At 51.5% G+C, this 25,461-nt stretch overlaps 1 protein-coding gene across 1 annotated transcript in view; it reads right to left on the reverse strand.

Moving 5' to 3' along the window:
* The window catches only part of SYT13 (synaptotagmin 13), a 45,424-nt gene extending 22,787 nt beyond the window's left edge, over positions 1-22,637 (reverse strand). The window contains exon 1 of the mRNA XM_023653925.2: positions 20,417-22,637. Within this exon, the coding sequence (XP_023509693.1) occupies positions 20,417-20,599 (183 nt within the window). The 5' untranslated portion in view covers positions 20,600-22,637. The remainder of the gene's footprint in view (positions 1-20,416) is intronic.
* Positions 22,638-25,461: the final 2,824 nt, after the last annotated feature.

A 25,461-nucleotide genomic window follows, 5' to 3' on the forward strand; every position in this document is an offset into this window, starting at 1 on the left:
CCTTCCAACCATATAGATAAGGCTCCTGGAGAGAATTTGGGGAGCAGCCATAGAAGCTTTTAACCAAGCTGAAGGCTGGATCCCCTTTGCCCATTCCTTCCACAGAACATCCTTGCACAGACTCACAAGGAGCTGAACCTCCCGGGTCGCAGGCCACTTGTTAACAGCCTGGTGTTAGTCAGGGAAGGCCAGCTGCTCCGTAACAAACAGCCCCCAATCCTCAGTGGCTGAACACCATAAAAGTTGAATTCTCGAAGTCCGAAAGGGTCTTCCTGTTCCTCTCCAAACCTGGAGACCCAGCCTCTTCCACCTTGTGGCCCTGCCCGCCCACGCCCTGCTCTGTTCAGATATGAGCCCACTGAACCCTCACCATGGCCCTGTCAGGAGGCGCTCTTATAATCCATCTCATTTTACAGATGAGGCCGCATGGCCAGCTCCAGAGCCATAGGGGCTCAATTCAAACCCAGGCTGACTCACTTCAGAGAGCCTGCAGCCCCTTCACCCACCTCCTCACGTTTCTACTCACAGTTCACCCCTCACCCGTGTTTCTGTGCTGCTGAGACTGATGCTCCGGCCCCTGCCTCGCCCACCGCCCTTTACTCCGTCCCTGGCCGCCTGTAGTCAGAGGAGCAGGGCTGTAAGAGCTGGTTGCCACACTCCCGTGTGCATAAATTTCACCAGGGGAAACGGAAAATTCAGATTCCCCAGACCCCACCCCTGCCGTCTGACCCAGGGGTCTTGGGGGGAGGCTGGAAATTCTGCAATTCTATGAAGCTCCCTAGGGTGACCCTGACGTGCGAGGTCCCTGCAGAGCATGTGGGAACACCCTGGTTTGGGGGAGCCCCGGAACGCCAGGTGGGGTAGATGTAGAAAGGTCCTCTCGCGGTGAGCGGCTCACCGGCGCAAGCTTCCCATCTCGGTCAAGTCCTATCGCTCCCACAGACGTTTGTTTGTCTGGCAGACCTCCAGCTCCTGGGGGCTGCTGGTGCCAGGACCTCTACTTCTCAGCTGCTTATGGGCAAATCCACGGATCAGGTCACAGAGGGATGGAGGATTTCAAGCTGCAGAGTTGAAATTCACTTTGAAGAAGCAGCTCGTCTTCCGGTCCAGGCGCCATGTGGTGTTTCCATGGCGACCCAGCCATCGCGCATCTTTTGTTATCCTTTCCGACACCTTCTCTTTGGTTTATTACAAGTCTGTGCCCTCAGTCCCTTCTCAAATCCCCTCCCCTTGGGACTTGCCTCGTGCTGGTGTCTTTCTCCTCTGGGGTTATTTTAAAATCTACAAAGGCTAGTACGTGGTCCACCCAGCCCACTCCCTGCCCCCTAGCTGGTACCAAACGCAACAGACTAGGACATTTGCTGGGGGGTTAGCCCTCCTGTCAATCAGATCAATGTGCCTCTCCCAACCTGGCAAGAATGAGACGTGACTGGGAGTAACGGCTCTCCCCAGGGCAAACCCCTTCTCTGCTGGTAGTCATTCATTCAATCATTCGCTCAACATTTCTTAAGCCTCCAGATGCTGGTCAGCTGCAGGAACAAACTGCCCTGTTTTCCTCGTGGACTGGGCATTGCCAGCGGTGGAGAGGGCAAGAAACCAGCAGAAGCAAAAGGCAATTTCGGGTAGGAAGAAGTCCCATCAAGACAGGGCAGATGGTAATGGGGATGAGTCGGAGGGCAGGTTGTGTCCACTAAGAATCTCAGGGTCCGGAAAGGCTTCCTGAGCTAAAATTTGAGGGGAAAACCATATCTAGCATTAATCCTATGTCAGATACGGGTATAAGCATCTTACTCCTAGGGTTCCCGTTAAACCTTACACCTTCCACGAGGGAGGCGGTACTGCCTACAGAGGAGGACACGGAGGCACAGAGGACTTAGGTCTGAGGTCACGAGGTTAACTGGACGCAGAGCTGGGATTCGAACCCAGGCCCGTGACTGTGGACCCTGCAGGCTTTATGGCTCGGCCACACACTTCCTGCCTGGACAAGACCCAACGCGACGTGGTGTCTTGTCTTTCTAAGGTCTTGGGTAGACCTCAGGAGAAGCGTTCTGGGGGTGGGGGAGGGAGGTCCCACTGCCACCCTGGTACCCAGCCATCCACCCATCCATCCCATCAATCTTCATTCAACAGTGAGAAGGGGTTACACGAGGGAGGTCGCGGCAGACACCGGTCCCTGCTGTCACACACAGTCTGTAGTGCGGGGAGGAATGGGCGGTGGGGGGACGGGTAGAAATAACAACCGCTAAGATGGAGACCAGCAAAACGTGAGACAGAGAATGTCGGAGCAAATGAAACTTCGCCTGTGAAGGGGGCGGCGTGGGATGTGTGTGGAGGGAGGAGATTTCCAAGAAGATTCTGAAGCTCTGACTTTTGGTTGGGTGCCCCCCGAAGCCCAGACAGCAGTCTGGCGGCTGGAGAAGGGGAATGGGCATGCTGGGCCAAGGCAGCCGCATAGAAGTCTTCGGTGCATCCAGAGAAGAGTGGGTACAAGCACAGCTTAAAGCCCCATGAGAAGGGGAGGGACAATGAGCGTTGCCGTAATCCCTACATTTCCGGAGGAAACAGAATTTAAGAACAGAATAAGAAAATAAAGACCTCCACAGGACTGGAAACCACAAAATGGCAAGATCCTAAAGACTTACTTCTCGTAGCTGGTCCCTGCGCTGACTCCATCAGTCACGTCACACAGTCTGAAAGGGCAAGATGGCCGCCGTCTCGTGACCACTTCCTGTGGCCCAGAAGCTCTGGGAAGTGCTACAGACTTTATCGTGTTTAATCTTCTTACAACCCCATAGATGAGTGCCTAATATTTTCTCTGTTCTGTACCTTAATAACAATGAATAAAAATAATATAATTCTTTTCTCTCCTTTGCAGAGGAGGACACAGAGACTCAGAGAGTTTGAAACTTGCCCGAGGTCCCACAGCTAATGGATGACAGTCTGGGCTTGGAACCCAAGTCCACCCCACAGCCAGTGCTGCTGACCAGGACACTGCACCACGTGGTTCTCTGGGGCTTTGACTCTGGATACCAACCATAAACAGGTAAAAAAGGAAACATCCAAATCATCGTTTTTGATTGGCTGGCAGGTGCTACATCGTTAGACTGAAGACCCCATTACCCTCCCCACCCCATTGTCTGGTTGTTTTAATGAACTGCCTGGATGTTTGGGCATCAACTTTGTTTCTATCTCAGTTCTGAATCTGGACTTAACATCCTTTGTGGCAAAAATGTGTTTCACTGATGACTTGAGCCACAACAACATCAAGGCTATGTTGTAATCGTATCAACACTCTTCATAAGCATTGTTTCAAAGCTGGAATATTTTTAAAGGTCACAGAAACCCCTCTGGCCGGTCATCTGTGGCTCAAACACAGCCTTTCCAACCCCCCCCCCATCCTTATCCTCCCATCTCCAGCCGCAATTACGGGGCTGTTGGCAACGGGTTTGACTCAGAGCAGAATCTCTCAGCCAGCCTTTAACTTCCAAGATTTCCACTTGGCCCCTCCCTCTCTATTGGTTTATTAGGGCTTTGAAAGTCTCTCCGTTAAACTGAGTCCACGTTCAGGGGGAGATCTCAGCCCTGTGTCATCAGTAACTTCTATAAGATGGAGCACACATGTTTAATATCAGTCTCTGGTCTTAACCAACAGTGTCCATTTGAACACTTTAGACATCTTTTTCCCTCAGTTTCTCATTTGTGGGGGCTGTGTTTTTAATGTAAAAATGTCTTTTTGGTGTTAAAGGCTGAAAAATCTGATTATATGCCAGCTTCCTTGACCTCAGAAGAGCTATAACATTTTTTGATTCTATGATGTTTCAATAACTGATGAAACCACTGATGAAGGCAACAATTTTCAACCTTGTTATTATGCCAATATATTACAAATGATACTAACGGGCTGAAATTTGATACTTTTACCCATTTAAAAAAATTGACAAGAGTACGTTCAAGGTTATTCTTACAACAATACCCCTTTCCCACATTTGCATTCCGACAGTGGGAGAGAAAGGAGGTGAATCTTGCAGAATCCTTCCAGCGTGTGAAAACCATCACCAAAGGGCGTGCGGCGTGGAGAAAAGCACAGAGAACCACTGATCGAAGACATCCATCCACGGATGCGCAGACACTTGGAAAGCGCATCAATTTCCAAACTGGCGGCTCAAAAAACAGCCAAGTTGTAAAGAGCAGCTTCAAAACAAGACAGTGACTGTTCTACCAGATTCTCCTTATATTTTGGTTTTAAGCCAAAACCCTCCAATTAAGCAACCCTCAGATTTCTACCCAAACAGAAACCGGCGCACACTTGTTGCCTGCTGACTATGTGGATACCCACCCCACACAGCGTGGAAGACGTCCCTGACCTCAGAAGGTTTACCATCCGGTGGTGGAGGTGAGCTATTCCATTAAAGGGAAGTAGGAATCGCTCATGCCGCAACTCTCGTACCCTGTGCCCGTGGCAGACATGACTAATCAATGAAAGCACAAGAATTGATACGCAAGATGAAAGCTATTGGTTCTTCCTGATGCATTCTTATAAAAAGAGAAGTAAATAGAGAAGGTAATCTTAAAAGGCCAGGGGTCTGGACTTCTGCTACAGAAAACTTTAGGAGGAGCTCCTCATTGTCAGTGAGATCAGAGAAGGCTTCCTGGAGGAGGGGCTTCAGCCCAACCTTCAAGGATAACTACGGATAGGAGAGGTGGAGGCATCTGGAACGGCGCGAATGGCAGCAGCGTGCAGAGGGGAGCACACTCGGGCCACGGGGAGTATGGCAAACCAGCTGAAGAGGCAGGTTGCAGTTGGAGAAATGGATCTGCAAAGGAATGGTGAGGCCATGCCGTGACGGGCCTCGACCGCCCTGCAAAAGATTTTGAATTCTATTTTATGAGCAGTACAGAGACTTGATAGTTTGTGAATAGGAGAATGACAGGCTCAAACAGTATTTTCAGTAAATCAAACCAGCAGGGGCGTGCAGGGGGACTGAAGTGGAGGAAACTCGAGGCTGGAAGACCACCGGAGACATGGCGGGAGTAACCCAGGGGAGCGGAAGTGAGGGACCAGGCCAGGACGTCCCCCGAAAGATGGGAAAACGAAAGCAGCCACGCCCGAGGCTTGTCCGAGGAAGATTCCACAGCGCCCAGGGCGGAGCGACGCGCAGGAGACGGAGGAATCCAGAGAAACGTATCAAGGAAAAATACTTCCACTATCGCCTCTCACGTCTCCTTTCCAAAAAAGCGTAATCCCTGAGAGCCGTGGGATGTCCACACCACAGCAACGTTTGGGCCACAGGTCGATTCTTCTGTGTGATCTTCACGATAGTCAGCAAGGGGATTTCAAGGGACGGCCACTAAGGGCTCCCCTCGAGCTCTCCTCCCAGCTGCCATTTTGGCAGACTCAACGCGGGGGGTGCCACCCAGGGAAGGAGCTGGTCCTTCTTTTAAACAGGATGCAAACTTATTGGATTTCCTTTCTGCATCGCATGGGCCAACATTCCAACGGCCTACCAAACGCTGTCACAAAAATACAACTGGACCACAGACGGTCAGTAATGTCACAGTATGCTCCAAGTTACCATAAATGTCAAGTATTTTCCCTCAGCTCACTTCAAGCTTTCTGAAATGAGAATAACGATTGAACCGTCCCACAGCAGGTGTGTCTGCTTGGCAAGTACCTAAAGCTTGGAGATGCGCAGAGCACCACGCCAGAGGCTGGGTCACATGGGAAAATGAAAGCGGCTTCTAAACAAGCAAGCCTTGTGCAAACAGAAGGCTTTACCGTCGTTGGCCCTGACCTGTGCCAATCTGTACACACTCCCTCTGATGCACAGACTCTCTTTATTATTCTTTTTTTTTTTTTAAAGATTTTATTTTTTCCTTTTTCTCTCCAAAGCCCCCCAGTACATAGTTGTATATTCTTCGTTGTGGGTCCTTCTAGTTGTGGCATGTGGGACGCTGCCTCAGCGTGGTTTGATGAGCAGTGCCATGTCCGCGCCCAGGATTCGAACCAACGAAACACTGGGCCGCCTGCAGCGGAGCGCACGGACTTAACCACTCGGCCACGGGGCCAGCCCTCTCTTTATTATTCTTCATTATTAGGGTTGGTAATAATAGCTCATGTTGATAGAGTACCCTATCAATAAGGGTTTTGGCAGGAGCAGACGGCACATTCAGACAAAGCCACTGAGGAGAGTTTCATAAACAGATATTTACAAAGGTGCGCGGGGGCTAAGGAAACCAACACGGAATGGTGAGCCGCTCCACAGGCAGGATGGTTTCCTGACAAATGCGTGGTCGCCAACCTCGGACAGGCTCTCAGTCCTGCCCAGCAATCCTGCTGTTTCCCTGACTCCCCCCTCAAGCCCACGTTCTGGAATTTCTCCATCTTCTCAGATTTCCTCCACAGACAAAAAGGAAGCCAAGAGGACGGAGGCCCTTAGCTTCCTGCTGACAGACGTATAAACCTGCTCTCATTTATCCGTGTGGATGGGGTGGCCCATCCCCGTCCTGTTGTCCTGTTACACGGCAGGGGGGCCGTGCATCCTCGCTCCCGCCCTCCAGGACCAGTTTTTCCATCCGAGCCACGCAGCCCACCCCACAGCATTTGTAGCAGCCTTCCACCAGCTAGTTTCTGATCTTTTTTAAAAATTTAATTATTTTATTGAGGTCATATTGGATTATAACATTGTGTAATTTCAGGTGTACATTATTATATTTCAGTTTCTGTGTAGACTGCATCGTGCTCACCCCCAACACTCTAGTTTTTATCCATCACCAGATGTACATACCCCTTTACCCCTTTTGCTCACCCCCCACCCCCTTCCCCTCTAGTAACCACTAATCTGTTCTCTGTATCTATGTGTTTATCTTCCACACGTGAGTGAAATCATACAGTGTTTGTCTTTCTCTGTCTGGCTTGTTTTGCTTAACATAATATCCTCAAGGTCCATCTATGTTGTTGCAAATGGCACGATTTTGTCTTTTTTATGGCTGAGTAGTATTCCATTGTGTGTGTATATATATATATATATATATATATATATACCACATCTTCTTTTTCCATTCATCCGTTGATGGGCACTTGGGCTGCTTCCACGTCTTGGCTATGAACATTCTTTCCTCTCTTGAATGTTCATCTTTTTCTTTCAACCAGCTCTTTGCCATCAGCTTTTAAATGTGCTCAACATTCTTCGACTGCTTGTTCCCAGCTCAGCCACTGCCCTAACCCTCTTGACCCGTCTGCAGCCACACATCTCGACAGAATTGCCTATACTTGGTGCTGCCTTCATTTCCTCATTTGCCACCCCCTCCGCATCCCATCCCAAAGGCCCCGTCAGCCCAGTGAAGTCACTACTGGTCTCCAAGGTCACCGATGACCTTCACCGTCTAATTCCTGTGGATTCCTTCAGTCTGATCTAGCATTGGGCTTCCCAGTTGATGATCCTCTTCCTCTTAAAAAGCTTTTTCTCTCATTATTGTTATTATTGTTTTGACCTTCCATCCTCCAGGTTTTCCTCCTTCCTCTCTGGCCACTCCTCTTTGTCTCGTTAAACGCTGGCGTCCATCAGGACTTGCTCCCAGGTCCTCCCCCGTCTCCTCTGCTCTCGTCCTGGGCCGTCTCAGCCATGCTCATGGCCATGGTCACGCTTTCCTACGGATGCCTCTCCAGTGTACATCTCCAGCTCCCCCATATGCACCACAGCCATCCGTGAGCTCCAGACCTCTGACCGACCAGCACAGTTGACATCTTCATGGGGATCTTTCAAGGACTCTTCACACTCTCGCTGCACAAAAGTGAACTCATGGCTTAAAACCCAAGACCTCCTCATGGCCCCCTGTTTCACTAAATGCTACCACCCTCCAGCTGGGTAAGAAAAGACTCAGGCATCACCCCCAACTCCTGCTTCTTCCTGAAGCCTACACCCAACCCACAGGCAGAGCCAGTCAATTTATTCCCTAAACACTGTTCCAAACCACCACCACTACCCCGGCCCGAGCCATCATAGTCTTTCTCCCTGTCTTCCTTCTGGTTTCCTCACTCCCATTCTTACCCAACCCAAAACGGTCTTTCCACAACACAAATCCACCCCTGTTCCATCTCACTGAAGACCTGGCAGTCGCTTCCACTGCTCTTGGGATAAAACCCAAATTCTTAAGGCAGCCCAGGAGGCCCTGGGCGGCCCCGTGTGCCCTGGCCTGACCCACCCCCCTCAGTTCTCATCACTTCCTCCGTGCTCTCTGTGCTCTGCCCACTTTGACCTTCTTTCAGTCCCTCCTAAGTGATATTTCTTCTTTCCCCAGGGCTTTTGCACATGCCCTATGCCTAGGAGACTTCGAACTCTCATCCCCACCTTTACCTAGTAAGTACCACTAACTGTATGCCCCGGGGGTATGCAAGACAGTCTAATTGGGGAATGGGACAAAACCAACAGAATTTCATTGTATAATTTACTTTTATCTTATTGTTTTAAAAGGTCCATTCTTGGGCGTGTTTTATTAGGTACACGATATATTAGTGGAGTTATATCTATAACACATAAGCACATGTACGCTTTACAAAGAATTAAATGTACATGGATAAGGGGTACATGCTCAAAATTCTTTTACTGAGAGGAGTTTCCAAAAGTGTTGAAGATCAGAGCACGAATCAGTTATCATTTTTGCAGGAGGATCCTTCCGTCTCTTGCACACCTACATGGTGTCCATTTATATTCATTTGTTTGACTGTGATGAACGTCTCTACCCCTAGACTGGGAGGAGTCAGAGATGGTGTCCACCTGGTCCCTGTGCTGTCCCCGGTGCCTTGTACCTAGTAGGTGGTCAAGAAATGTTCACTGAATGAATTAATATCCTTGAAGTGGAACGTTCGTGCTCCCCTTCCCATCCTAACGGGAGCCTTTCATCTTCCACTTCCAGAATGCTTTTAATGGGCCCTCTCTCTTTCCTACACAGTGAACATCAGACACATCATTGCTTTGGTCCAGGAGAAATAAAGAAATAATTCAGAGACGTCTAGACTCTGCTTTGCATAGTGGCCGGGTGCTGAGTCTGCTGGGTGCTTTCATAAGTGTTAATTCTCACCAACCTTATGATCATCTCTGTTTCATAACAGAAAAGTGGGATTCAGAGTGGTCAAGGTTATTAAGCTGGAAAATGGTGGCGTCTGTATTCAAATTCAGGTTCGCGGTCTAAGTCCAGTCTGCATCCCATTGTATCTCAGTATCTTGATCATAAAATGAACATTAGCGTTCTAAGAGGCAATTTCTTCTTTTAAGCGGTCTCAAAAAACTAGATTCCTATTAGCTAGAACTAATTCTAGCGGGTCTCCAAACTCAAACGCAAGACTACGATGCAGTGGTTACGTGCAGGTGCCCTCAGCTCATGCTCATTGCTCTCCAGCCCTTGTCGCATCTGCGTGTTTTCTAATGAGGCTGACAGCAAAGGCGACTGTCATGTTGCTGCTTAAAGAATCCATTCTAATTGCGTAGTAAGATCTGGGCTCATTAGATGACACATTTGCAGGAAATGTGCCCCAAAGCCCTCCAGATCCTGTTGATGTTTTCCTATGCAATTTTGACACTTGCCATACCATCCCTCCACTTGCTTGATTTCTCTCTGATAGCCTTGCCCTTTCTTCTATGTGAAGCAATCGTGCTGGAAAAGAAACGCAATTGAAGACACCTGGTGGCGTGCCCCGTGAGAAGGGAGGAGGGGATCAGAAGCTCCGATGCCCTTGGAGCTGAGTGAAGGGATTCTTCGCTTCCAGCCATTTCTATCAACTTCTATTTGTCCACCAAATTTCTCTTCCCCCACCTCACCTTCATCTTCAAATGCCGTCCTCTCCAAAACCTTATTCTTAATTCTAGTTGAAAAGCAAAGTCTGCACTCTCCGGCCTCAATAACCTACGTCGCCCGCATCATGCCATTCTTAGCAGCAAGTCCCAAACTGTGTGGGTTATAATGCTTTTCTGAGTCAAATGTGGACTCCGGGGGTGTTATCTCATTGGTCTTGCAGCTGAAGATTTTTTAAACTGTCTCCAACGTTAGCCAAGCGATCGGAGACTCAAAGGAGGGGAAATCAATAGAAAGTGGGGCTGCCGTGTCCTCCGGGCTTGTCCTGGTTCCCGGCTGCGTCACTAAAGGCAAGCACAGAGACGCTTCAGGCAGCTCAGCATCTTCCTCTGCATTCCAGTGCTGGGAGTTGTTATTTTGGTGCAAGCAGAGGCGGCAGCCCCGTGAACCCCTCCTCCCCATTCATCTACCCATCCATTCACTGACTCAGGCAGTCATTCAACACTTGTCACTTCTCTTGCTATCTGCCAAGCCCTGCTCAGTTTTTCTAGGAAGGGAAGGCATGTCTGTGAGTAATGAAGGGTGGGAAGAGCCAATGAAGTATGTCAAAATACCGAAGGGTCTATGCCGGGTGGACCAAGACTCAGTTTCACAGAATTCCCGTAGGAGGCTCCTCCCCTTTTTTCTTATTCATATTTATATATGCATACGCACGTGCATATACATATATTTACATATGCAACCCCTCCTCCTTGTTTGTGACTCTAATTTGTTCATGGAAACCTGCTGGCTAGCGAATGTCAGACGCCGGTCACCTGTATCCCATTATTTTAAATGGAAAAGAGTAAAATGCATTCCAAGTTCGCCCAAAAACCCCAACCAACTTCCCCAAATGTCACTGTGTATCACTGTAACACGCTTAAACACCATGTAAAAACCCCCCAGGAGTTTTCTATAATATGAATCAATTCAAATACCCTTCACTTAATTAGAACCGAGGAAACTCCTCCCGGGGGAAGGAGCGCACATGTCTGCACAGCAAACTGACATCGTGGGGGATCAAGGCTCCTGCTGGCATCACGCTGGTCCGATAATGTCAATGACAAGGAAATGATATTGAAAGAGAATAAATACCACTTCAATGGGACCCAGGTTTGTAGGGCCCCCAGGGACCTGGGTGAAGAAGATTGGGACCCATGAGGGGCTAAGCTTGGGGGGAAAGGGCGGGGAGGGTGACAGTGATGACGTGCAACACGTTTAAAATACGGAGCAGCAGGCGCGGATTTGCTGGGAGGTCAGGGTACTGGGGCTGCCACACACTCTGCCCGTTGTGAGACCTGTGAGCAAGGAGAGTTTTCACGCGCGTGCCCACGTGCATCCCTTGTAAGGGGCATTCAGCACAGAGAGGAGGAGTTTGTTAAAAACTTGCTGGATACTGAGGGATAGTTTAGAAACGAGAGTTTGGATTTTTTTTTTTAATTAAAAGCTTAGAAAATACCACAATGAGATCCCACTTCACACCCACAAGGACGACTACAACAGAACCAAACAAGAGGAAAATAACAACTGCGGGCAAAGATGTCAAGAAACTGGAACCCTCGCCCGGTGCTGGTGGGGATGTCAAATGGCGCAGCCGCTGTGGAAAGCAGTTGGCACTTCCTCAAAAAGTTAAACATAGAATTACCATACGACACAGCAATTCCACTCTTAGGTAGATACTTGAAAGAACTAAAAACAGGGCCTGAAATACTCGTAGAGAACGTACAGCAGCACTATCCGCAGTAACCAAAAGTTAGACTCATTCACGTGACCTTCAACTGATGAATGGGTAAACAAAATAAGGCGTAGAAGACAATGGAACATTATTCAGGCTGAAAAAGAAATAAATTACTAATACATGCTACGACATGGATGAACCTTGAAAACCTTATGCTAAGTGAAAGAAATCAGACAAAAAAGGTCACATATTTTATAATTATAACATAGGAAATGTCCACATTAGGGGGCTGGTGGTTGAGCAGTTAAGCTCATGCACTCTGCTTCGGCAGCCCGGGGTTCGCCAGTTTGGATCCTGGGCACAGACCCAGCACCGCTCATCAAGCCATGCTGTGGTGGCGTCCCACATGGAGGGACTAAAAGGATTTACAACTAGGATACACAAATATGTACTGGGGCTTTGGGGAGAAAAGAAAAAAAGGAAAATTGGCAACAGATGTTAGCTCAGGGCCAATCTTCCTCACCAAACAAAAAGCATACTTTAAAAAAAAGAAGAAGAAAGAATAATTTAAAAAAAAGTTGGTGGTGATGGTTGCACAACACTGTGAATGCACTAAATGCCACTGATTTGTACATTTTAAAATAGTTAATTTTATGTGAATTTCACTTCAACAACAAAAAGCTTTGAAAATAACTAACCGTCATATTATTAGTACCTACAACAGTGCCCCTCACATAGATATTAATAAACGTCGTATACATGAATGAATGAATGAAGGAATGACCCTGTCCACAGTGTGCAATGCTCTGCTGGCCCAGGCTCCTGTTCATCTCCCCAGGCCATCGTACACTGGGCTCCCCCTTACACTCTGCACTTCAGGCACGCTGGCCTTTCTCTGCCCTCCGAAGTATTGGGCTTCCTTCTGCCACCGGACCTTTGCACAGCCTCATTCCTCTCAGGAGCCCTGCACACACCTCCCCATTGCCCTGATCAACTGACTTCCCTCCCACTGCGGCTCTCAGTTTGGCCGTCACTCTCTCCAGGAAAGCCTGCCCAGCCCCCCTGATGGGGTCAGTCCCACCTTACACTCTCTTAGCACCAGAACTTTCTCTTCAGTTCATTTACCACCATCACACATTTTCATCTATTTGTGCTCTTCTTCTATTCACTCTGCTCTCCCCCATTACACTGTAAGTTTCATAAGGGCTGAGAAGGGGTCCTTGTGTTGTTGAGGAGGTGGCAGTTACCACTGTATCCCCACCCCAAGCGCAGACCCTGGCACACAGTATGTCCTCATTGAATATAAGCAAGGATGGAAGGGAGGGAGGGAGAGAAGTGGGAGGCAGGAGGATATCTCCTGTTTTCCTTTAGAAATCTACCAGCCCGTTATTTCTTACCAAATGGTTGTGGGAGGGCCTTGGGATGCACATGCGCATTGATTCTGACAGTGTATATAGAATCCTTCAGTTCTTGAAACCCGTCCCCATGAAGCCTTTCTCCTCCGTCCTCAAAGCAGGGTTTCACAGTGTTTGTGAGCGAGAAACAGGCTCGGGGGGTGGTGAATGCAGCGACGCTCAGGTAGAGGTGGGAGATGAACTGGTTACTGCGAGGCTGTGGGTCCAGCAGCGTGGACGGTACAGGGAGTGTCTGTGTTTATTCTGATTTCTCCCCTGTCTGTCTCTGGGATGCTCAGTCGCTGTTTCTCTTGTCTCCTCTTTGTCTTCTGGGTCAGCTGTTTCCCCAGTCTGCTGGTCTCTCCCCTTCCTCCACCCTTTGCGTTAAGCCCCTCAGATTTCCCTTTCCGGTGCTACTTCCACCATGCTCCTACGGCCTCTCCACTCCCTTTCTTGTATCCCAGCTGCTTGATGGCAACCTGGCCCTGCGTCTGAAAATGTGAAAATGTCCAAGGATGCAGCAATGCTTTCTGTTGGAGTTAACAAAAGGCACGAAGGAACCATCAGTCTCGTGAAGAGAAGAGCCAGGCACCTGTACCCAAGGTGAGACTAGGAAGGGACGGAGGTGTGCCGGGTCTGGGACCTGCCACTGGAAAGACACTGATGGACACAGACGTAGGTCCACGCTGCGTTTCAAAGAGCTGAGTGCTTTCCAGCGGGTGTGGGCTCATCTCCCTAAAATAATCTATGCTAATTTCTTGATGAAAAATTCATACTATCTTCCATGTTGCTAAGCAACCAGCCCAAACATATTTACCGTGTAAATCTCTCCAGAGGGCCCTGGGCTGCACCCAGCGCCTGAAGCGTGGTGGATGTAAGAGGTGGGGAAGCAATCCAAAGCTTTGAGAAACGTTTCCGAAGCTGACCTGCACGTGTGTAGACGCATTTATGCCACATCTGGGGAAACAGTGGCTCCGAGAAAATTTGGGCGAGTTTTTTCTGCTAATCTGCAGCCTAGCGGTCAGAAGCGTGGGCTCTTGAGCCAGGCTTGCTAAACTTGATTCTCAGCTCTGCCACTGAGTAAGTTAGTCAAGCGTTCTGTGTTTTACTTTTCCCATCGGTAAAATGGAAATAACAATTAGGCATGTCGCATAGGGCTACTGAGAGGATATAAATAACACGGTTAATGTGCTTGGAACAGCCTGGCACATATAAAGAGACCAATAAACGTTAGCTAGACCATCACTTTTATTTATTACTCTATGGAAATGGATCTACTTTTGTTTGTTTGTTTGTTTATACGAACAGGAGAGTTTACCAGCCAGGAGACCAGCTGAGAAATGAATCCTCTTAAAGGGTGACAATCTGTGGAGGCCAGACCTTACAGCAGCCCAACATCAAGTCAGTTCCAGGAGCAGGGTTAGCCATTCGTGGGGCCTCCCGTGGTCACTGAGGTACAGGGCAGACCTCAGCAGAGCAGCCAGCCGGAACTGGAGAAAGTTCTACTTTGGGCTGAAGGTGGGCGCCCCTGCTAAGGGCTCCCCATGGCCCACGTCCCTCCCCCGTCATGGCAGCACCGTAACACGCTGCATGGCCGTTGTTGGCTTCATTGTCTGCCTCCCCACTTACCAGGAAGAGCCTACGCCTGTCTTTTCAGTGCTCATTAACCTTTGATGAATGAACCTATTAGCTAATGAAATGTAGTATCTGGGCTCTGATCCACCCTCACTCCTACAAGCAGGAGTTCAGACAAGAGATCTGAGAAGATGTTGCTCTAGAGGTCTAAGGGGGGGGAGAACAGATGGGAGTGTCCACAAGGCCACACGGACGGTCTCGAGACCCCCGTCCCAAGGAAGAGGGAGCCACGGGAGTAACAGCAGAGGGCAGACCAGGCCAGGAGGTAGTGCACAAAGGACCACAAAAAGGACCACGTCTCTTGATGGTGGCCCCAGAGTCTTCCTGGCCATTAAAACACTGGCTTGGTCCTAAATTAATGTTCACAAACGTTATGCCACAATATGCCAGATTTTAATAAAAGCTTGACTCAGGTATAACCACATACAGAAAAGTACACAAATCATGACGTAGAGCCAGATGGATTTTCTTTCATAAAGGGAATGCACCTGTGTCACCAACACCCTTGTCAAGAGGCAGAGCTTCTAAACAAGGGCCCAGAAGCTCGGCCCCACCCCGGTCATCACCTGTCCCGAGTGACATACTTCAAATAAACTCGGCTTGGTTTCAAATCTGGTGGAAATGGAACCTGAAGACCGTGTGCTCCGTTGTGTCTTCCCTCTCTTATTCAGTGTGTGTTGCAACATGACGATTCGACTCAAAATACACAGCAAAGGGTTATCACGTGCCCACTGTCAGCCTGGATGTTGTCAGGGACACGAGAAAAATGACGAAGCTCTCCTCGATCTTGGGGGTGGGGAAGACTCCTCTACACGTATATTACTGCGTAAAATTCTTTATATTATTTCATAAAAACCTGCAATCAACCTATTAGTGTTTGCTTCAGTCTGAATGTTTGTGTTCCCTCCAAATTTATTTATTGAAACTTAACCCCAGGGTGATGCTGACGCTGTCAGGAGGTGGGCCCCTGGGAGGTCGTCAGCTCCTGAGGGTGGGGCCTTCATAAATGAGATTAGTGCCCTTACCAAAGGGCCTGGGGAGCTCTCTGGCTTTTTCCCCCATGTGAGGTTGCAGCGGAAAGTCCGGGAAGCAGGCTCTCACCAGACACTGAACCTGCCGGAGCCTGGACCCTGGACTTCCCAGCCTCCAGGACCACGAGAAATCAATTTCTGTCATTTCCAGGCTACCCCGTCTGTGGTATCTTGTCACAGCATCCTGAATGGACCGTGCCAGCATTCCAGGAAAGCCACCTGGGGCTTCTCAACTCTGCTGGAAGGAGGTAGGGTTTTAGAGCCCGGTGGTAAGTGGCACTGGGAGGCTGGGGACATGAATAGGTGTGAGGACCACAGCTGAGGGGCCAGGCAACTTGGCTAAAGCTTTTGACCACCCTGGGGGCCTCTGAGACACATTTGAGAAGATTCATTTAAGGGCACAACAAGGTAAGCACCATGCGGAGAGAAAAGTCGAACACTGAAACTTAAGCTTTCTGAAGACAGGACCCCAACGCCTGCTAAGTGGCAGCTGTCAGGGGTCTAGAGCAGTGGGAAAGGGTGGTTCTCCCTCTCATCTATAGTTACTTAGGTTAACCAAAAAGAGGGCTTCCTCTGAAAAGATCCTGAAATGGGGTGAGCGCAGATAAGCGTGGAAAGGAAATTCAGGGGGAGGGAACCAACGGGACCAGCTGCCTCGCACTAATAGATTCAGAAGCAGCCGTGAAGGGAGATGATCACACATACACACACACACACACACCCCGCTCTGCCTCTCTGCTCTGTCTCCTTGCTCCAGCTGCCAGGTCACTGCATAATAACCCAGCTTTGAAAGCCGGGCTGACAACAGCGAGGGACGGCCCTGTGTCCCTGCCGGACCATGAGCGGGTGGCGTGGTGACACTGGATCCCTTCATCCTGGGATGAGGGTGAGAGATTGTAAGAAGGCAGGAAAAAGGGTCCACAGTGTGTGTTTCGGGAAAGCAAAGAAGAAGGTTGACTTGAAGCATGCCAGGCGATGACTGACGGGCTTCCACCCTCTGCCACCTCCCGCTCAGCAGAGATTCTGGACCTTTCTGTTCCACGGATTCCTTTCGCTGTCTGAGGCTTCCTTCGAATGTTTGAAAACGTGGGAGATGAAAGACACAGGCTTACAGAGGGGCAGCTGATAAAATCAGTTTGTGAAACGGCTATCTGTGTGTGTCTTCATTCATTCATTAAATAAGAGGATCGTGCAGGAGCTTGAATAAGGACCCTGATTTAGAATTAGAGATGAGCATAAACGACATTGTGAAGTCGCTGCCACAGCTGTAGTGTGCTCTGAAACGACCCATGACAAAGTCCCAGATATTAACACTCCTGTGGTGTGTTGTTTATGTTCCCACTTACAGGAAAGGCAAAGTGTCAGTTAGAAGTCAGTGAAAATAAAGATCTAATTTTTTTCCTCTCCAAGACCATGAACCCCTTAAATTTTATCTATAGACCCTTTGTTGGGGGGAGGTGGGGTGGTCTGTAGACGTTAGGTTAAGAATGCCAGGGAAAATTTTGAAGTTCTTTTCAAAACCACTACAAACTTCAACCTCATGCAACCATTTGGGTCCAGAAATCAGATTCCCAGGTGTGGCCTGCAAATCTGAGCAATTTTTCCAGCAACCACAACCAGTGACTCACGGAGACCCGGGCGGCCGCTGTGTCCTACGGACATCCCGGTAGTTCTTAGTGGCTCAGGGAATCTGGAAGCCTGTTCCCCACCCTGTGCCTGCTCTTCAAGGAACATCTTCAAAGGGCCTTCCCGACTCTTCATCTCCTCGTCATCAGGCGCCATGTCCCTCACCCTGCTGTCACCCGCCACCTCCCGACCCCACCTCCTTTACGTTTTGAAATGTCAGTTGCGTTGTCTTTTCTCTGTTTCCTTTCTCTGGGTCAGAGGCTGGAACAGTCTGAGCACACGGCCACAGAGCCAACGCTGTGAGACCCCAGCTTCCCCTGGTTCCTGCCTGCAGACTCCGCCCCAGGAGCCCATATCCTTGTCACCGAGGGAACCAAGTAAGGGAATCTGGATGGGTGGGTCTCACGTCTCAAAACTGCTTACGGCGCCCCTACCGAGCTGGCCCTGGGTTGCAAGGGCAGGATGCATGCAGCCACGGCTGGAGACAACCATCCCACGTGGCCGAATGCCTTTGTGTCGACAATTTCTTATGGGCGCCGACTAGGTTCCAGGCTCCGAGTGGACACTGGGGATAAATCTTAGACAAGTAAGCAGATAAGACGGGTCACATCCAGTTGGCACAAGTGTATAACAGAATGTGGAAGAAACGATATAGGAGAAGGTAACGGGGAGGAGGTCTTTATTACACACAGCGGCAGACAAAATGCTTTCCAAGAAAGAGAAATTTAAATGGAAAGAGACCTGAAGGATGAGACGTAGCCATCTATGCGGAAAGCCAGAGGAAAACGGGAAGGCTGGCATCCTTAAGAAGGATGTTAAGTCCAGGAAGACAAGACTGCCGAGGAAGGGGAGAGCTGGCATGAGAGTGGCTGGAGAGGTGGACACCTGCCAGATGAGGAGGTGAGGGAGCGGAGTGGAGTAGCTAACAGCACGGACTCTAGAATCAAGCCAGCTTGGCTAGAATCCAGCTCTACGACTTGCCTAGCTGTGCGGCCTTGGGCAAGTCACTCACCCTCTCTGAGTCGCAGCTTTTTCATCTTTTAGTTGGGATCATCACTTAAGTCCTTCATCCAGTTGCTAAATGCATTGAGTGTAAAGTGCTTAGAACGGAGCCTGGAACAGGCTACATGCCACGTAGCGGTTTGCTATGACTCGTGCCAAATGAGAAGTTGTGGATGATTTTAAGCCAGGGAGAAGCACCGACAAGTTTGCCTTGAGCAGATTCTTGGCCATTGTGTGGGCAAGCGGTCGTCAATAAGAAGAGAGTTGGAAGGGATCCTGGAGGTCATTTACACCGACTCCTTCCCCAGGGGTTCTCTCTGGGAAGGGCAGGGGACAGCCCCTCAAGAGGCACCACTGCCAAAGGCAGAAGGATGGTGGGCCCTTAAGAGGCGCAGGTTGAGAGGCGGCAGGCCACAACCTCTGGAGAAGGGCTCACCTAAGCCACGCCCATTTCAGACGGTTCTGGGTGTCCCACCTCCCGCTGCCAAGCTGGTGCCTACTCCCGCCAGGGTCAATGTCACTTTTCTTGGATTGCAAGTGCCTCAAGGACAGCAGCCATTTCCTCCCACTGTCACTCTACAGTGACCGACCCCAGCCGCCTGCTACTGGGTCTCAGAGCTTTTGAGTAAGCGGCTGGAAGAAGGAAGATGGAATCACAGGATTTTAGCTCCTCACTCCCCGGAACCCTGAGCTCCGTAAGGAACAGAGAGGGCCTCCCCCGGGGCCAGCCTTCCTCAAACCACTCCAGCAAGACTCGAGTCCTCCGCATGCTCCAGAGGACACTGTGCACGTCCCACCTGGGCTCATCCTGGAGTTCACAGCCCCTGGAGGGAAGTCCTTCTCACTCTCGTCCCCAGACCCTTCTGCTGCGCCGCACAATGGGGACACCACCCATTTCCTGCTCTGAGCCGCTCTGGGGATAAGCAAGTAAGGGAATAAAAGCCTTCCAGCCGCCAGGCACATCTTTAGAGACATCGTGGGGGAGGCCACGGCAAGCCCCTCTGGCTGCTGGGACCCGGGAGAGTCCTTCAGACCCCTCCGGATGCACCTGCTCTCCGCCCCCCCACCTACGGGCACAGCATGCGCCTGCCCTCTGGGTTTCGGTGGGCTCCCCCTTCTCAGCTGTGTCAGTGCTTTCTCCACACCAGCCACAGTCCCCCTCGTCCCTTGGCTCTCACAGTCCCCTTCCTCCTTGCCCCAATTCTGCAAGCTTCTCCTCCTGCAGGATTCCTCTCACAGTCCCCTCCCCCACATCCGCACAGCACCCCCACATCCCCCCCCACCCTCCTGTCACATTGCCCTCAGCCTCCCTCTTACTCCTCCCAGCCCCCCGCACTGCACCCCGAGTCCCGGGACTCTCCCAAGCCCCCCCCACCGCACTGCACGCCCACTCCTGGGACTCCCCCCCAGCTCCCTGCACTGCACCCTCAGTCCCCGACTTCCCCCCAGCCCCCTGACTCCCCCCCAGTCCCCCGCACTGCACCCTCAGTCCCCGACTCCCCCCCAGCCCCCTGACTCCCCCCCAGTCCCCCCCGCACTGCACCCTCAGTCCCCGACTACTCCCCAGCCCCCCGTACGGCACCCCCAGTCCTCGACTCCCCCCAGCTCCCTGCACTGCACCCTCAGTCCCCGACTCTTCCCCAGCCCCCGCACTGCAGCACCAGTCCCCGACTCTCCCCCAGCCCCCCGAACTGTACCTCCAGTACCCTGACACCCCCAATCCCCCGCACTGCACCCCGAGTCCCCCGACTCCCCCCCAGCCCCCCGCACTGTACCGCCAGTACCCTGACACCCACAATCCCCCGCACTGCACCCCGAGTCCCCCGACTCCCCCCGAGCCCCCCGCACTGCACCCTCAGCCCCCGACTCCTCCCCAGGCCCCCCCCCCCCGCACTCCCAGCCCCTATTCCTGTCCAAGGCTCCTTTCCCATTCCCTCCCATACCCTCCCCTTTAGCGCTCGCTGTCCCCGCTGTCCCCGTTCCTCTCCTGTCCCGCCCCCCCCCCCCAGCCTCCCTCTCCCTAATTATCCTCCCCGAACCCTCCCCCACCCTCCAAGGCCTTCCGGGCCCCTCAGCGGGTCCTCGAGCACATCCCCCATCCCCCCTCCCGCCACGCTCTGTCGCGTAAAGGAGAAAGGACCGCTGCCTCCCACCAGCTCCCCGGCCGCCCAGCCCGCGAGACCCCCACCTCGCCCCGGGCCCGAGGCGCCGCCCCCGCTCACCTGTTGGGCTGGTCGCAGCACGCCGCCCCTCGCCTTCTCCGGGTCGGGGTCCGGGTCCCGCTGCAGCAGCCCCTTCTTGGGGTGCATGTGCCGGCACAGGCAGGTGACCCCGCAGAGCGCGAGGATGCTGGTGGCCGTGCCCAGCGTGGCGCCCAGCGCGATCACGGGCACCGACAGCACCATGGTGCCCTCTCCCCGCGCGGGGCTCGCGCCTCCCGGGCCGGCCCCCCGGCAGCTCCGGGTCCGAGCGTGCCAGCAGCTCTCCCGCCGCCGGAGGGCGGGGAGGGCAGGAGGGAGGGCGGCTGGAGGACGTCAGAGGAGGAGGCGGCCGGAGCCGGCTGTGCGCCCGCGCTCGGTACCGCGTCAACCAGCATCCCCTCCCCGCCAGCACGTGACCCCACCCCATCGGGAGCCGCAGCCGCTCGGGTGGAAGGAGCCTTAGGGTGATCTTAGGCCATCCTTCCCGCTTTGCACACGAGGACACTCAGACCCAAGAAGGGCAGGAGCTCGCCGAGGTCACGCTGTGCGTTAGCGGGCAAACCAGGACTCGACCCGAGCCTGCGGGCTCCGTCTGCATAGGGGGTCCTCTTCCCAGACCCCAGACTTCTGACCCTTTGTTCACCCTCTTTGGCTAGGAGACTGTCAAATTGGGTCCTCCAGGCGTTTTTCAGACACACAAAGCTGGAGATTTCCCATCTCCGATGGTGTTCATTACCGGGAGAGGGGTAGGGGTGGAGGCAATTGATGATGTGTCTGCGGGACCGTGTCCTGGGGAAGATGCTCGCAAGGATTCTGTTTACATCTACCTATCCTTTAGTGTGGACCCAGTCGTTCATGATCTGTGGGTATTCCCATTTCCAGCTGAGGAGGTTGAGTCTCAGAGGGGATGTGGGGCAGCTAGAAAAATCCAGTCATTCTGAACCGGAACTCAGGTTTGCAGATTCCAAGTCCACACGTCCCACTCAGAGAAAGGAGTGTCTTAGGATATAGAGTATGGAATGCAGCAGCCAGGAGTTACCACTGGATTGAGAGATGCGGAAAGTTAAAGAAGGATGCTTAGAGGGAGGGGAAATTAGAATTCCAGGCATGAGGACTGTCTTAGATCAGAAAACAGTAGTTATCAGTGTTTTTCATTATGTGAGCGTTTAATGGAATCGAGCAGGCATTTGCTGTGGTTTGGCTGTGCTCTGGGCGAGCTGGGCACATGTCAGAAGAGGTGTAGGCGATTTCATCCACAACAGAGCTTTCAAATTCCCGTGAAGCTGGTGACTCCCAAGTCTGTGATGTTCCAGCCAGACCTTTCTTCTGAGCTGCAGGCGTGACCACCAGCTGGTACCTCCTACTGTTTCCAGTATCCAGCCCCGCCTAACAAACCACCCATGATGTAGGGGCTTAGAACAATTATTTTGTGATTTCTCATGATTTTGTGGGTTGACTGGGCTAGGACAGTTTTCCTGCTCAGTGTGCTGTCTTCTGGAACTGCAGTCAGCTGGGCTGGAATGTCCAAGATGGCGCACCACATGGCGAGCAGTTGGTTTTGGCTTTCCCTGGGTGCACCACTGGGCGGTCAGCTGGTGTCCTTTGGTTCTCCTCCACGTGGCTGGAGCTTCCCACAGCATGGCGGCTAGATTCCAAGAGGAAGGAAGAAGAAGTTACTAGTTCTCTTAAGGCCTGGCTTCAGAAGTTCTGACACATCAGGGTTTTTTTTGGTCAAAGCAAGTTTCTAATCCTTTCCCTCGGGGGCATCAAAAAGGATATTTCTGAAATGCAGAGCTGACTCTGTCGCTCACATGCTTGAAAGTCTTCCAAGTTTCTCCAGGGATAAACCCAAGAGCTTTCACTTGGATGCAAAACCCTTTGTGATGTGGTTCTTGCCAATTCCTTCAGGCTCCCCTTTACACGCCTCCCAGCACGCCTTTGAGCCCCCGCCACTCCAAGGGACTTGGGATCCATTCAGCAAGCTGACATCCTTACAGCCTGCACACCATCACCCATGAGTGCATACAGCAGGCACTCAGTAACCGTTGAAGGGTGAATGGCTCACGTGATCATCTCCCGCAGGGCTTCCAGTGGCTTGGAAAGAATCCCATTTGCTATATGAGCTCCATTTGATTAAAGCGACTCTTCCACAAATATTTATTTTGTGCCTGCTGTATGCCAGGCACATTTTCCTGCTGAGCCCCATTGCTGCCAACTGTGGAGACAAAGCCGCTTAGTCCCTGTTGGGAGAGTCAGCGTTCTCGCTCATAAGAGCTTGCCTGGGAGGATTTCTTGGCTCCCGGGCCTGGCAATGCAAAATGTCCTGGGGAAATAAGAGGTTTAATTAGTGCTGTCAGTCCAGATCCCCATGCCTGAGCTGCTCCCTAGGGAGACCCTCGATGTCACCTAATGGGGTCTGGGGTGGGGGTGAGGGGAAGGACAAAGAACGCTTAATGTCGGGCATTGTCTGATGGGGATCAGACATCTGTCATGTGGCCCGTTGTTACCATGGTTACTGGGATGGCAGCAGCTGCAGGGACCTTCCTTCTTAACAGGAAGAGGGACCCCAGCCCGAGAACAGCTTGCCTCTTGCCTCTGTCACACACAGTGTACCCATGGCAGAGCTGGGAGGGACCTCAGGAGATCTGAAACCCCGTTGGGTCATCAGCACTCTGGGTCACCCTGGCTACGTCTCATCAAAGATGCGACTTTTGCCTTTTTGCTTTTTTGGTTACTGTTATCCAGGCAGTAGCCTTGAACGACAACTCTCTAAGAAAAGGCATTACTGAGTTCCTTTGGAAAACGAGATCATCTCTATGGAGAAAGGCGGGTGACAATCAGCCAAGTGGACTAGTTGAGACAGTCTGAGGATGATGCCTGCAAAAACCTGGAAATGCTGGGGCTGCCGGACGGCTGTGGGCGGACAAAGCAGGGTGCTTCGGGGAGCTTCTGGAAGGCTGCGGGGTAGATCTCTGAAGCGTCCCCAGCCTCTTGATGAAACGTCGTCATCATGTTTTGATGGATATTTTACTCGTTCGATGTTGGGTGTTGTTTAAATATTCTGAGTAACCACTCCGAATTTCTCAGGTTTTAAAATGCTTTTATCTGGCAGAAAGAATTTCAAATATGGCAGATTCTCTTGTTGAGCCAATATTTAGTGTCTGCACGTAGTGCTGGAGAGAAACAAATATATAAGCAGAACAACCCAATTTTAACATTGGAAGGATTTCGGAGATTACCTTGTGAAATCCTTTCATTTGACCAATAGGGAAACTGAGGCACAGAGAGATGGTGGTTTGCCAAAAGTAGAGGGGAGGAAGGGTGCATGAGAGAGCTGGGAAGGTGTTTTAACTCAGGGCATGTTAGGTTCTGCTGCAGTAACAAATCACCTCAAAATCTCAGAGATTAACTCAATAAAAGTGGATCTTGCTCCTCCCACAGTTCAAGGAGGATCAGGGGACTCGTGTCCAGTTGGTGACTCAGAAATCAGGCCTTTTTCTGTCTTGCCAGTCCTTGGTTGCCAGCCACGCAGATGGGGAAGAGAGAGAGCATTGAATGAAGACCACTTGTGACATTTCAGAGGCTATGGCTGGAGACAGAGTACGTAACTGTCACCCCAGTGCCTTGGCCAGAATTTGGTAACAAGACAAATCCAACAATGAAGGAGACTTGGAAATACAGACGCGATGGTGGACTCACATGAGCAGAAGAAGCCCGCCACCGAAGCCAAAGCTTAGGACTTCTTGTCTTGTGCGTATTTTTCTAACTGTGTCATTAATTCATCACACTGTCTGAGTTTCTGCCACGTGCCAGGCACTATGCTGGGTGATGGAACAAAGACAGTGAGCAGAACCAGGCTTGGTCCTTCTCGTTGTGGAGTTCACACTCCCGTGGGGCAGATGGGCAGCCATCGTTCATCACACAAAGGCATGTGAAATTACAACTGTGACACGAGCTGGGGAGGAGCCGTGCCAGGTTGGGAGTTGACTTATTCTGAGGTCCTGAGGAAGCCTTCCCAGATGAAGCTGCAGTTGAATTGAGGTCTGAAAGAGTAAAGTTAACTCAACAGACAAGGAAGAATGTTCTAGGCCGAGAAACAGTACGGAAGGGCCCTGTGATGGAGCCAGACCGTGGGCATGGGACAGCAGAGTGCTGGTCAACCAGCTCCCCAGAGGAAAAAAAGTTGATTTCTGGCATTCGTTGACTTCTCTGGTATAAATACTCCCACCAAGGTTGGTTTCCAGGTGCCAACAAATCCTGAATATTTACCTATTGGCTCTCTGAGCTGGTAGGAGCCGGCTCCAGCACACGGCTGGGAGAAGCTCCGTGTAAGATGAGCCCGAAGGGAGAGGCAGGGCCAACGACAGGGCCTGCAGGCCGAAATGGAGGGCCCCTGGCTGTGTTTCGCCTGGGGAGCACGATGTGATCAGATCTGTGTTTTGAAAAGACCCTTTTGGCTGCTGTATTGAGAACAGATCGGAGAGGGACAAAGTGGACCCTGGCGGACGAGGGAAGATGTTACTGCAGGCATCTGAGAGAGGGATGCCAAGCTTCCTTGAAGACACATGTCGTCGTATGGCAGGCTGAAATTGTTGATGGCACGAGCAGAGGGCAGGTGTGATCGGCAGGTCACCTTCTCTCTCTGCTGGCGCCCTCTTTTTGGTCTGTGCTGTTAACTCTCTCGTTTCATGACTTTGTGGTTCTCCAAGCTGGACCTCTGCGAACTGGAGGTTCCCTAAGGCCTGGGCCCTGCCAAAGGGGGGCTGTGCAGGAGGAACCTGCCTGGGATGAGGGGGTGCGATCTGGGCGCCACAGGGAGATGCAGACCCCGGAGAGTGGAGACACTGATGGGGGGGCACAAGGGTAAGGGGCTCAGTCGAGGCCCAGGAGTGAGGCCCACTCCCAGGACTCTGAGCAATTCTGGGGCCACGTCTTATGGCAGAAAGGAGAATGGGGTTGGGTCTGGGGGCCCCCGAATCAGAAATCCAAGTGTGTGAAAGATAGAATAATATTTTGGAGTTGAGCAAATGGCAGCATCCTTTATGATCGCCACCTGCCCTGGTGGG

This window comes from Equus caballus, chromosome 12 (assembly GCF_041296265.1).
Source record: "Equus caballus isolate H_3958 breed thoroughbred chromosome 12, TB-T2T, whole genome shotgun sequence".
NCBI classification, from domain to species: Eukaryota; Metazoa; Chordata; class Mammalia; order Perissodactyla; family Equidae; genus Equus; species Equus caballus.